Source organism: Nomascus leucogenys, chromosome 6 (genome assembly GCF_006542625.1).
Source record: "Nomascus leucogenys isolate Asia chromosome 6, Asia_NLE_v1, whole genome shotgun sequence".
Taxonomy (NCBI): Eukaryota; Metazoa; Chordata; class Mammalia; order Primates; family Hylobatidae; genus Nomascus; species Nomascus leucogenys.
The window spans coordinates 82,382,216-82,396,374 of NC_044386.1; the positions used below are offsets into that span (position 1 = coordinate 82,382,216).

The following is a 14,159-nucleotide window of genomic DNA, read 5'->3' on the forward strand; positions in this document are numbered from 1 at the left end:
GAAGGCGCCCGCACACAAAGAAATAACAAAGTTAAGTTCCGGCGGCTCGACCAGCAGAGTTCGAAACGGGGCCCCCTTTCCCAGCTCGGGTGGAAACGCCTCCACCCTGTCACCCCGCCCATAGCAGGTCTTTTATCCGCTGGAGCCGCCTGGACAGTCCTCTCGGGGCACGCCCGAGGCTCCCCGGAGGAACTACAAGTCCCATGAAGTCCCGGGACGCGGGCGGTGATGACGAAGCCCTCGCGGATTGGCCGCACGGGGCGGGGCGCGCAGGCCTTCTCCGAGAGGAGGGGCGGGGCGCGGGGCGGGGCGAGCAGCGGCGGATTGGCGGGCACGCCCCCTCGCCCGCGTCCCCCTCTCCGCCTCTCTCCACCGCCTCCTCTGGCTCCCCGGTCAGAGGGCCGGAGCGAGAAGATGGCGAAGACGTACGATTATCTCTTCAAGCTCCTGCTGATCGGCGACTCGGGGGTAGGCAAGACCTGCCTCCTGTTCCGCTTCTCAGAGGACGCCTTCAACACCACCTTCATCTCCACCATCGGTGAGGGAGGGGCCGCGGCCCGGGACCGGGGAGAGAATTGGGGGGCGGGTACGAGGGGACAGGGAGAGGGCGGGGGCGCTTGGGAGCCCGGGAGAGGAGACCCCGGGGACTGCAAGGTGGCGGGGGCACTGAGAGGGGCGAGGGCGTGAGGGAGAGGGGCGAGCGGGAACGTGAGGCTAGGGCGAAGGGGGAACTTGGGGGAAAAGGAAGGGGAAGGGGAACAGAGGAACAAGGACTAGGGGTATTGGGGGAACGAGAGGGTTCGGAGACTGACAGGGAGGGGTCTTTGAGGGACAAAATGTGTTGGGGGGAAGACGCAGGAAATCTCATGTAGAGAGAAGGGGATAGTGGACGTGCCAATGATTAAAAGACAGGAGAGGAAGGAAATGTGAAGGGGGAAATGAGGGATGGGGGCAATGAGAGGGATGTGAAGTAAAGGGACAGAGGACACAAGGGACAGAGAGGTGAGAACCAGGCAACTGAAAGGGAATTCAGGGGAATGAGCGGTCAGGAGGTGAGGAAGAAGGGGACGGCTGGCCACAGGAGGTCTGTACTGAGATGTCGTAGGAGGGGGCAGAAGAAAATTGTAGGTGGAACAAGAGTTCAAGGGATCAGAGGGCGGAATGAGGATACTTGGTGGAGAAAGTAAAGGGATCTGGGTGTGAGACAGAAAGGAAAAGAGGAAGCAACATCATAGTAAAGGGAGGTTGAGCAGAGAAGACAGAGGAGATGGAAAAGAGAGAAAATGGAAAGTAGTGGGGCGCAGGACTTGCTATAGTAACTGATTACCATTTTCTCTTTACTTCCTTTGGATCAAGTGCAGGAGAAAGCAAAATGTGACTAATGATGGAATAATGTCTATAGAGCGTTAATTTGTTCTGTGAGTGTTAATGGATGTTAAGGGAATTGGTGACTTTTGGAAATGATGTGGTCAGGAAAATATGGTTCGCCTCTTTACTACCATCTCCTGAGAAGCAAGACTTCTCAGTATTTTAAATCCTTCGGTTTGAATGTTTAACAGCTTCTCAGCCAAGGAATTGATCTTACATTCTACCCGCCTCCCTGTATATTTTGCTTTAGTTCTAATTATTGTTAAATGAATCACAACATGTGATATACCTCTCAGTTACTTCCAATTGATTCAAGAGTTTTTCTGATCCTGGCTGGGAGCTGTCCTTTCTACTTTTGTACTGGAAGACACTGTGTTCAGGTAATAAGATCTCTTAACTTACCATAAACTGAAGACCAAGTCAAAGCTGGTTTTGAGCTGTCTTAGAAGTGATCACCTTAACATCATTTCTCCTGTTAAATAGTTGCAGGTTAATTAAGTACCTTAAGAATACCTCAGCTTTTGGTTGTGTTGGTGATGTTTCTGGCCTCTAATAGTGGCTTATTTAGTCATCTTTCGTATGATTCTTACAGCATATTTCACCATGAATTTCTGGGTTGGGAAATAATAGAGAGCTAGTGCTTTGGTAATACGTGTGTTTAAATATTTGTGTATTTTTAAGGATAATTTATCTTTTTTTAAAAAAAGAGTATTTGGTATAGAACACTCTTTAAGTATTAGAAAAGGCTATGGTTTGTTTGCTCATTCTGGCTTCTTTCATATAGATTGAATGGTCTAAAATCTCCTGGGTGTTATGATGTCTGGGCTTAGGGAAGTTTGAATTGCAAGTTCTTGGCAGTCAGTCTTGAGTGGGACTTTTTCTTTTCTGAAAAAGCAGATTTTAAATGTCATCTCTCAAGTATATTCCTAAGATTTGGTGGTAGCTGCTGGTACAGCAACTAAAGGGCTTTAATTTTTGACATTGGTATTAATTTCAAAGCCTCAAATAATGATTTTTCATTGTTGAATGCATACTGCAGTACAGATGGTAAAGGATAATTTCTAACAAGTTGAGTGGGTGTCCTTTTGTCCATTCTCTATTTGAGCCTCCCAGAAGTATCTCCTGCCTTGAAAGTAAGTGAATCTCACTGATGCTGTTTTTGTTAAGCTTCTTGGACGACTTGCTTGTTTGTAATAGTTTTATTCATTTTCTCTTTTTCCTTTAATTTTTGTCCCGTGTTTCCTGTAAGGGTATCTGCTTCCTTTTAAAATAGTAGCTTTTAAAAATTACTTTTCATTTTGAAGGGTTCAAGTCTATCAGTGTATTTCAAAAAATGATGGAAATGAGGTTCTTTGGAGGGTGACAGCTATGAAGGCATGAAAACCAGTGTCCCGAAACAGATTAGAATAGGAAGTGGACATGAAAAGGAGGTGAATCTCATGTGAGATCTTGGTATTTATATTTTCTGTGAGGTGGATGTGGTAAAAAGAGGCTGTGAGCTGTGTCTTCAGTTGACCTGGAGGAGGGGAAATCCCATACCTCTTATTTAGCCCCAGAGCTCCAACAGGAAGTGGTAGCACACTGCCTTCAAACTGCAGAATTTATATACCTGAAACCTAATGCTCTGCAGTCAAACTTAAGCTGGGAAAATAAGGTGAATGTTAGCACCATTCTGGTTCCACAGACTCTTCACTGATTGCAAGTATAGATTTTGAGTGTTGACATCTATAGCAGCCACTCCCTCCATGCCCCTCACTTCATTCCCAGGTGATCTGAAGTTACTGAGGTGACAGCCCATCTCCTCCTTAGTCATGAAGTACCTAAGTGTGTAAGTTCCTGTGCTTTTCTGACTGGGTTTTGATGAGGTCTGCCACAGCATTGCTGACAACACTTGATAAGCTCTGTGTCATACGGAAAAGATGTATTTCTCAACACCTGGGCTTTGTGTGTATGTGTTTTGGTAGATATGTATGGGTGTCTGTTTCTTCCCATGAAGATACATTTTAAGTCTTAATTTTTCTTTGTCAAAGTTTTAGTAGTTTTAAAAATGGGAATCTGCCATCTTTCTACACTGTTTTGTTAGGGGTTCTGTCATCACGAAGGGAAGGAGACAGTCATTTTGATTCCAGATACAGTTGTCTCAGAGATACTTTCTTCTTCTCACTTGTCTAAGGTCTTGCTATTGGCTGGTTGTGGTGGCTCACTCTTGTAACCCCAGCACTTTGGGAGACTGAGGTGAGAGGATCACTTGAAGCCAGGAGTTCAAGACCAGCCTGGGAAACATAGCGAGACTCTGTCTCTACAAAAATACAAAAATTCACCAAACGTGGTGGTGTGTGCCTGTATTTCTAGCTACTTGGGAGGCTGAGGCAGGAAGATCACTTGAGGCCGGGAGTTTGACACCAGTCTGGGCAACATAGCAAGACCCCATCTCTACAAAAAGTAAATTAAAAAATTAGCCAGGTGAAGTGGTGCACACCTTTAGTACTAGCTACTTGGGAGGCTGAGGCAGGAGGATAACTTGAGCCCAGGAGTTCAAGGTTATTACAGTAGCTATGATTGCACCACTGCTCTCCAGCCTGGGAGACGGCGAGATTCTGTCTCTAAAAAATAGATAAGTAAATAAATAAGGTTTTGCTATCTTTTCTGATATCTCAGGTCCCCTGATTTCCTTTTTGCTCTTTGAGGGGTGGTGGAAGGTAGATTTTCTTTTATCTGACTTTTTGAAGATCTTCTAGTATATCCGTCAATAATTTAGTTAACTGTGAGGAAAGGATGTTTTATCCATTTGAAATTATTGGTCAAGTGCCTAGGACCAACTCGCCTTTCACTCCAAATGTTTGAAAATTGAATTTTTTTTATTGGCTCTAAAAACCCTTATGTAATCATAATTAACATTTAATTGGCTGGGCGCAGTAGCTCATGCCTGTAATCCCAGCACTTTGGGAGGCCAAGGCAGGCGGATCACAAGGTCAGGAGATTGAGACCATCCTGGCTAACACGGTGAAACCCCGTCTCTACTAAAAAATACAAAAAATTAGCCGGGGGTGGTGGTGGGCACCTGTAGTCCCAGCTACTTGGGAGGCTGAGGCAGGAGAATGGTGTGAACCTGGGAGGCAGAGCTTGCAGTGAGCTGAGATCACGCCACTGCACTCCAGCCTGGGCAACAGAGCAAGACTCCATCTCAAAAAAACAACAACAACAACAACAACAAAGAACAACAACAAAATTTAATAAAGTGCCTATAAAATGTAACATAAAGACAACTAGGAATGATAATACAGTTAGCTATAGATTATATTTCCTATGGGAAATGGATGCATTTTAATATTGATATGAGGGCATACCAACATCTTGAAATGGCTCTGGTCAGAAAAAGGTGCTGGTTTAACAAAAAGAAATAACCCAGCCCTGTCCTCTTGACAGGACAATCAGAGCTTCTTCCCTTTGCCTTCTCTCTCCTGCCCTGCCCCCTTCTTCCTGTTAGGTATTTCCTGAGTGGTTTCACTATTTAGTATAGTCATAGTTTAACAGCAGAAAGAGTCTTACATATTACCTACTTTATTCCTGTCCCAATTTTATAAATAAAAAAATGAAAGTTTAATTGACACCCTCAAAATTACACAGCTGATTATAGCAGATCCTGTAGTGGAACCCCAAATTCAAGTCTGTGTCACTTTTCACAACTGAGTTGCTACTATTCCTAATCAGTATGATTATCCCCATTAATTCAAGTCATCACCTTTTCCAGGGAAGAATTAGAGTTTGCACATATGCCTTTATGTGAGGAAAGTTAAGACATTTCCATTTCGATTAGCCAAGTCTGTTCAGGTGAATAGCAAATGTTACTACAATGACTCTGAGTTCTATTGGAGTTTATACTGGAATAACTCAGCACATAGCTGTCCTTTGCCCTTTCTTTCTGTGTCTATAGTTTCACATCAGGAGATCAAAGTGTATCCCGTCATTGAAATTTCTTCCATACGTAAAGTAACTAATGAAATCATATTAATGGGGGTATGTTGGTAATTGTAGCTTAGTCTCATCAGAGTACTTTTAGACATTTTATTCTGTAACACTGGATATTTTTCTTGGGTTCACTTTCCTTAAAATCGGGTTAGCACACTGTAGCCCATGAGCTAAGTGTGACCTGCAGCCTGTTTTTGTGTAGATCACAGGCTAAGAATGGTTTTTATATTTTAAAGGTTATTAAAAAATAAAGCAATATGCAAAAGAGACCATATGTATCCCACAAAGCTTAAAAATATTTACTAACTGGTTCTTTGTAGAAAGTTTGCTGACCCTTGCTTAAAATTAAAAACTGTTTTTGGTTGGTAGCATTTCAAAGCTTTTATCAAGACTTATTGACTGAAAAACAAACTTTGTCATATTTACATTTTTATCCAAGATGATATCAACATTTGGCTGAGCATAATCCAGATATGTAGAGCAAGTTGATTTTCATTTTCATAGTTGTTTTCCTTGGTTTCAACTTCTCAAACAAAAATATGCAAGGAACATGCAAGTTCATATCGAACATTTTGTACATAAGGCCTTATTTTAATGTCATTGTGTTCTTTCAAAGCTGCCAGTGGATTTCCCATCTAAGTGATAGCATCGATAACGACTCTGGTTCAGAAAAAGTAGAATTTAATACTTGATCATGAAGGGTTAAACTCATCTCTTAAATCAATGTTCTAGTGAGTGAAAAAAGCCTTCCTACATATAAAGGATGGGCATGGGGAAACTGAGTCTTGGGTACAAATATGGATCTGTCTGAAGAATGTGTACTTTAATGAAGAGCTTCACCAGCTGTTCTGCAGGCAGCAAGTCAGGGAGGAGGTTCTCTTGGCAACAGCAGCGAGATTGTTTGGATCCACTGAGAAAAGCTGGAGGGAAATAGGTTTAGATATTGTTTTAGAGGTAAATAAGTCTAGTCTTTGAGGACAAAGAAAAATTTAGCAGTATATTTTTGAATTGAATCCAATAACTGAATCTGAAAAGAACCATAGATCCTGAAGTGGACGAGCAGGGAGCTGCCGGCCTCAGGCCAGCTCTAGTCTAGGTCTGCCTGTCTGCACCCAGCTCTGGACATCAGCTCTCCTGTGTGTGTTAGAACTGTTACTTGAGAATATTTTGCAAGAATAGAGTTTTCATAGCATGAGAAGAGGGTTGGGGTGATGATGGGGAAGTAGATTTTAGGTGGCGAGTAATGTGGAGTATGATATTACTAAGCTTCGGAAATGCAAGTAGCCACGGAAACATAAAAAGGGAAATTCGAGGTAAGATTGTAGATTCCTACTACCTAGGTTAGGGGTTGCAAACTCACATGGTTCTGGTGGGAACTATGAATAAGGGGAGTGGACCCAGAATGGGAAGCAGCAGGGTGTGATGTGGACCCTGGATTGTATGTATTCCCTCTCTGAGGGTGTGGCTTTTTATTTGCAGCTTTACCATTGCCATGCTGGAAAATCATCACATATTTCAGGATTTGCTGAAAATTTCTCATAAAAACTCAACTTTATGGGCAATTAATAAAAACAAACAAAAAAAACAATGTGAGGGCCATTACAGTAAGGGCCAAACAGACATGTCTGTGGGCTAGATGAGGCCTGTGAGCTACCAGCTTGCAAAGCAGGCATGGCCATCAAGGATGTATGGTGGTTACAGTACTTTAAAATAGATCCTTTATCAGAGCTGGTATTGACATGAAAAAGCCTTAAATTATTTTCATTTTCCAGGCAGATGAAGTGGACTAGTATATTTGGCATTATGGAGATAGCGTGTTGAATTAAGAGCAATAGGCATCTGCCGTTCTAGCTTTGTGGGCTTTGGGGAGTCAGTTATCCTTCTAGGGCCTTAGTTCCTTATAACAGAGTGTAAGAATACCACGTCTACCTTTCAGAGTTGCTGTGAGCTCCTTAAGGCAAAAATCAAGTCATATTCACTTTTTAAATCTCCAAGGCCTGTATTAAATGCCTGCACATTGGATGAATGAATAGATGAAGGGATGAATTGTGAAAGCCCTGTATAAGCTGTAAAGCATAGCTTGAATTTGTTACTATTCTCTTTCACAGTATTATAGATGATTAGATGATATTTGAGTTAAGATAAAAACTGTTTAATTTGGACTCTTAACACAGGAATGTTACTTCCCCCAGTATAAAATGCTGCATATCTTTCTATAATCAGTTTGAAAGGTTTGTTTTAGAATATCAAAGATATTTCACTTATCTTTCAGTCTCCATAATAAGCTGTTTTAACACCCAGCTTCCAACCCCCCACTAACATAAATACCAAATAGAAAATGAGTGAAATCACTGGGTTTGCATTATAAGAGCCATTTCAGCTTTGTCTCTGCCCATTAGCTTCAAACAATGCAACAGATGCCTGTTAACAGTTTCATGCCCATTTTTAATTAGCAGATGGAGCTGTGTTTGTGTCTGTGTTCTGCCCAGCACTCATTTGAGTGACAGGGTAGTGAGTGGATTAGACCTGGACTGGGCGTTTGGGTTGAATAAGGCCAAATTCTATTTAAAAAAAAATTTATATAAATATTTTTATATAGACCCCTTGTGTATCTTACTGAAATAGCATATGTCTATAGTACTGATGTTTATGGTTATGTTTTATTGTCATCTTACAGGAAAAAAATGATCATTTTATAGTTTAAATAAAGGGTTTTCTTTAGTCTTGAAACTGTCATGAAGTGGCTTTCTTTTCTTTTTCTTTCTTTCTTTTTTTTTTTTTTTTTTTTGAGACAGAGTCTTGTTCTTTTGCCCAGGCTGAAATGTGGTGGTGCAATCTCGGCTTGCTGCAACCTCCGCCTCCTGGTCTCAAGCAGTTCTCCTGCCTCAGCCTCTGGAGTAGCTGGGACCCCAGGTGCACACTACCATGCCTGGTTAATTTTTGTATTTTTTTATAGAGAGAAGGTTTCGCTGTGTTGTCCAGGCTGGTCTCAAACTCCTGAGCTCAAGTAATCTGTCTGCCTCGGCCTCCCAAAGTGTTAGCATTACATGTGTGAGCCACCACACCTGGCTAAAATGGCTTTCTTTAAATAGACCCATTTCAATATGTTGTATGTTGGCATAGTATGTTGAGGAATATGCAAAGCTGGGATGAAAAATGTCAATCCTGATGGATTGGTAGTGGCTGCCAGGAATGCTATGTTCTGTTGAGTTCTGAGGTCCTGTCTGAGCTCAGCAAGGCTGAGGGCTGTGATGGATTCCTAATGTCTGCCATGGACAGTAGGAAAAGAGAGGGAGGGTGGCAACTTCCTACACATTTGCTGTTTTCTAAAATGGATAGGTAGCTATTTGCTGTCCAACATGTTATGGCTAAATTTCAATATTAGTAATATTATTAGTAAATAATTATTGGATATAGTATGTCTGGAGAGGTGCCCTTTTCCTATGTTCAGTTTTGTGTTTGGGGATTTTTCTTGTTTCAAGTTAAATTAATAAGAACCTGAAAGGAGGTAGGTACCTGGTTGTCCTTAGAGGAAGAAATAAATCTGCTTTTCAAAAAAAGTTACTTAGTTGCTTGGGACTTCCTTTGGGAGGCCGCATAAAGTGGTGGAAACAGTTTGTTCTCTACAGCAGCTCAATTAGCTGTGATGAAAGTATTTTCTTGCTGTCCTACTTGTAGCATTTAGCATTAGTTTAACTAGGCATTTTGGTATTTACCTGTTTACTGCAACTTTGGACATTTTCCAGGGAGCTCTCATCTTCCTCGGCCCAGAATTTTAATTCTTGGCTCTCAGGGAAAATGCTAACACTCTGCTTGTTATCATGTTCATCGTATTTAGGCTTGCTACCACTGAGAAAGCCTGGATAATGGTACTTGTGGTCTCGTGACAGCATTGCAGGATTTCAAAGCACTTTGCAAAAGCTCAGTTAGGTATGGAATCCCACTTCATCATGATAAAAACCATCCACAGAGCTGTTAAGCAATGCGTAGTATTGCACGGCCTTCTACTGGCAGAGCTGGGACTGGCGTGGCTTTCCATATCACTTTATAATTTTGCATATTTTGGTGAAGAACTTGGCAGTAATTATTTTAATAAATCATAGATGTTATCCTGATGTATAAAGTGGAAGGACAACTCTGAAGATGTATGGTCAAGTTTTAATGTGAAGTATTGGATGATCTATTTAAAGTTGAATTGTAAATTTGTTTCTTATGCAATATTTGTTTATCTGGAATGGATATTGCAGGATACTCTAATCTCCTTATGCACACATACATATGAATACACTAAATCCATTACAAAAAAAAAGAGTTTGTGTTGGGAGATGTCAGTGACTAAGCCTTCTGTAATTTGTTTATTGCTTATGAATTTGGTTGTGATAACTTTATGGTTTTCAACAAGGAATCGTTTACTTTTTCTCTTTTAAATATCTCTGAGTAAAATCTTGATACAGCATGGAAAACAATTCTTTATTGAGAGTCAACTGTTCCCGTTTTGGAATGACTCCAACCACTTTCTTGTTTCACTGTCTATTAGCACCTCACCCATACCAAGATTTAGGGAGAGGGGATTGGGTTGGGAAGAGAAAAATGAAAACATTTCCCTTCCCCTATCTGTTTCTTTGGCTACTTGGTTCAGTCTCTTTTTTCTTTTGTTAGCAGTTGGAGTAAACTATTGGATGAAGAGTTAGAAATGTCTCTGTAAAATAGTTTGAAAATTAATAGTGACCTTTGACTTCTATTTTTCTCTTACATTGTTTAGAACTAGATAATTTTTTAAAAATTGGTGCCTCTCTCTGCCATAGCCACTAATGAACACAGACCAGGGTGTTATCCACAAACAAAATAATTTGAGTTGTTGCATTCCCTGTTTTGTCTACATCATTTTGAAAATTTCCAACCTTATAGAAGGATGAAAAATTTGTGAGAAAAGTGAAATAATTTCTTTAACATGCACAAAATTCCATTATAATTAAGTTGAAAAACATGCATATATAAATATATATAATATCATCAGAGTTATGTCTTCATTTTGGTCCTTCAGCCTTCAACTTTGGGTTTTTTTTGTTTGTTTGTTATTTGGGTTTTTTTTTTTTTTGAGACTTTGTCATCAGGCTGGAATTAGTGGCCTCCTGTGCACTACCACACCCAGCCAATTTTTGTATTTTTTGTAGAAACTCGGCTTCACCATGTTGCCCAGGTTGGTCTTGAACTCCTGAGCTCAAGTGATCTGCCCGCCTCGACCTCCCAAAGTGCTAGGATTACAGGTGTGAGCCACTGCCCCTGGCCAGCCTTCAACTTTGATAAGCACTATTACATTTTAAATTTATGTTGTGATCTTATTATATGATTTACCATTTTTTGTTCAAGTTATCTCTTAATTCTTATTTTAAAAAGTACGTAGGGCTGTGACAATTGGTTTGTGTTTTGAATTATTCATGGCACAAGCCCCTCCTGAAAATATCAGACTAGGCTGTTTTCTGGTCATGAAGGGTGAGTGCAGGCCTCGATGGTCTTCAAGTCTCTTCTGGCTACAGCATTCTGTGAGTCTGTGAAATCAAACAGTGTCTATAAAAGGGTTTGTCCTTTTCTTTCTTCAGTTAATGATTGTGGATGAGGATTCTTTGCACTGGTAGACACTAGTGTTTTGACGACATGAAGACGGAAAAAGAAGTAGCATTAGTTAATTCAAACAAGCCTGTATTGATCTTCTAAATTGGCTAAAATCTTTGTTGTACTAAAGAGATTGCTTAATGTTGTTGAATCCTATTCTTTAAAATGCTTTGGTTTGAGTAATAAAGCTAAATATCACCAGAAAAATAACTTATTGAAAATTGTAAAAGTATTTCTTTGAGAAGAAATGTATAAAGCATTTTCAAATAGTCTCATTTACTTCCTATAAAACATGGTGAGGCTAGGTGCAGTGGCTCACGCATGCAATCCCAGCACTTTAGGAGGCCAAGGAGGCCCCTTGTACCAAGGAGTATCCCTTGTACCCAGGAGTTCAAGACCAGCCTAGGCAACATAGTGAGATACTCATCACCACAAAAAGAAAAAGCATGACAAGACAAAAAAAAAAAACCTCATGGTGAGGTAGGTGAAAAATAGTCTAAAGTAATAGGAAGCCCTTTGTTGGTGCTAAATTTCCATTTGACAGATGGTGGGCCTGAGGCCTAGAGGCATTGGGGTTGCCCAAGGTCACACAAAGCCTGACATTGAGCATTTGTTTTTTAATTTCAAATCTATTTTCTCTTACACTCCATCTGCCTTCATTTCTCTTGCTATGAAAAGACACTGATGGTTTGGCATACAGTCTGGGCGTAGTCAACATTTTGTGGGAGAAAAGGAAGGAATTGGACTAGGAGATCTGGGATGCAAGTACATATTCGTCCGTTGATTAGCCTTTTGCTTTGGGGTTAAAAGGGAGTGGCTGGGGGTGGGTGAGGTTGTAACCAGATCTCCAAGAACCTGTTTCCTCCTTGCTTATGAAGTTGGGGGTGGGGGTACTCTATTGGTTTGCAGTCAGCTACTCATGCCAAACATTAGGTCATTATCATTTTCACTAAATTCACTCATTCAACAGTTTTTGGTCTGCAAAATTTTGAAAGGGGAAAGAGTTAATGAGTATCCAGGCAATTTTAACACAATGATGAAAAAGGCTACAAAGGAGTAAATCTATGTGTTATGAAAGCATGCAGAGGAGAGGTCGAGGAAAGATTCTAGGAGGGAATTACATCTCAGCTCAGATTGGACCCCGAAGGAGGAGTTAGTTGGGTAGAATGGAAGAGAGTAAGGAAGGGAGGCTCTCAGGGCAGAGCCACTCCTGCCCTCCAGAGAGATAGCATGGCCCTTGAAGGAGGAACTTGAAGACATCTTGTTTGGCTGAAGCCTCAGGTAAATGGGGGATGTGGCAAGAGGTGAAGTTGGGTCATTAGAAGGCAGAAGGGCTTCTAACCTTATTCAAGAGTGTGGACTTTATCCTGGAGCAGTAGGGAGCCACTGTAGGATCATATATGGGGAGGCCAATTAGGACGTTAAGAGACAACATCATTTGCCTATTCCCTTCACTTGGACCTTTGCCGTTTACAAAGTACTTTCACTTATGTTATTACTTTACGTAAACTACCCAATAATCATATAAGGTAGAAGGAGATAGATATCTCCTTGTTGTAGACAAGGAATCTAAAGTTCTGAGAGGGTAGTTCACTTGATTAATCAAGTAAGAAGCTAGAGGGGCCAACACATGAGCCTCGCACTTCAGTTCTGGACTGTACTCTAGCTGCAACAACCTGTTCCTCTCAAAACAGGTACTGGAGTTTTCCACAGGACTCAGTGTGTTGGGCACTTAGCCATAGGACCAGTCCCTTTCAGTGGTCTATAATAATTATTGGCCGGGTGCGGTGGCTCACGCCTGTAATCCCAGCACTTTGGGAGGCCGAGGCAGGCGGATCCACGAGGTCAGGAGATCGAGACCATCCTGGCTAACACGGTGAAACCCCGTCTCTACTAAAAAAAAAAACAAAAAAAAACAAAAAAAAAAACAAAAAAAAAACCAAAAAATTAGCTGGGCGTGGTGGCAGGCGCCTGTAGTCCCAGCTACTTGGGAGGCTGAGGCAGGAGAATGGCGTGAACCTGGGAGGCGGAGCTTGCAGTGAGCCAAGATTGCGCCACTGCACTCCAGCCTGGGCGACAGAGCAAGAATCCATCTCAAAAAAAAAAAAAAAAAAAAAAAAAAAAAGAACTATTAAAACTGACCAACAAACCCTTGAAAAGTATGTTGAGTTGGAAGATGAAATCAACCTCTCCTTGGACAAGCCTGAGTAATAGCTAATGCAAACATGCATCAAGTTCCCTCTTGGCCCCTGGAGGTCAGTGGACTTGTGGTTTGGGTCTCCTGGTTTCTAACTCAGGCCCTTAGGAAGCAGTCAAATATGTGTACAGCAGAATGGGAACGGGAAGGGACAGAGTTTAATTATGAATCTGACTCTTTCGTGAAAAGGAAACCAATTATATCAGAAATCTCAGTGTTGTCTCTCCACATGGGGACTGTTGGTTTGTTATGCTTGTATGCTGTTGGCCTTAGACTACTAAGTGCTAGGAACAGCTACCTTAATTGTGAGCTTCCTTCCTTTGGCAATTTAAGTTTAAACTTCATGTCAGCCTGTCCTTTTATTTGAGAGTGAAATTGTATCTACTCTAGCTTTTGTTTGTAAAAACTTTGTTTGGCAAAGTTTTCCTCACAGACACAGTAGCATTGTAAACTAGATGAACACCTGATTTGTTTAAGTCTCCATAATGCCACTGTGATCCAGAAAGCAGAGAAGCCCAAGCAACTCAACTTTTTATGTAACAAGGTCCACTTGCTAAAACGCATGAGCTTGCCTCATAGGGAAGGCTCTGAGCCCTCTCTTAGCCTTTATACTCTTGATTTATGCAGTGGTCATTGGTTTCTCTATGGCCCAAAAAGATTAGGAGCAGGGCTGAGGGGCTCTGGAGGCAGGCCACCAACATCGGAGAGGAAAAAGTGGCAATGTGGGACTATGGAAGACATTCATTATATGACTTCAGACATGTCAACAGTAAACTTCCTGGGCTTTTATTTCTTCATGTATGAAAAGGAAATGTTGTGCTAGATACACTGTAAAGTCTCTGTCCAAACTCTGATCCTAAGTTATAACCAATGGACTCACTGACAAAATGGAAAAAGTAGACATAAGAACTCAAAATAATGGTGTAGCTAAAAGAACTTGGGCTTTTGAGATAGAAACTCCAAAGTTCAAATTCCTATTTGAAAGCCTTGGGCAAATTATTCAGCTATTTTC

At 41.3% G+C, this 14,159-nt stretch overlaps 1 protein-coding gene across 1 annotated transcript in view; it reads left to right on the forward strand.

Annotated features, from left to right (window-relative positions):
- Nucleotides 1–264: 264 nt before the first annotated feature.
- RAB8B (RAB8B, member RAS oncogene family) overlaps nt 265–14,159 on the forward strand; it is a 77,012-nt gene continuing 63,117 nt past the window's right edge. Inside the window, exon 1 of the mRNA XM_003267078.3 lies at nt 265–538. Within this exon, the coding sequence (XP_003267126.1) occupies nt 415–538 (124 nt within the window). The 5' untranslated portion in view covers nt 265–414. The remainder of the gene's footprint in view (nt 539–14,159) is intronic.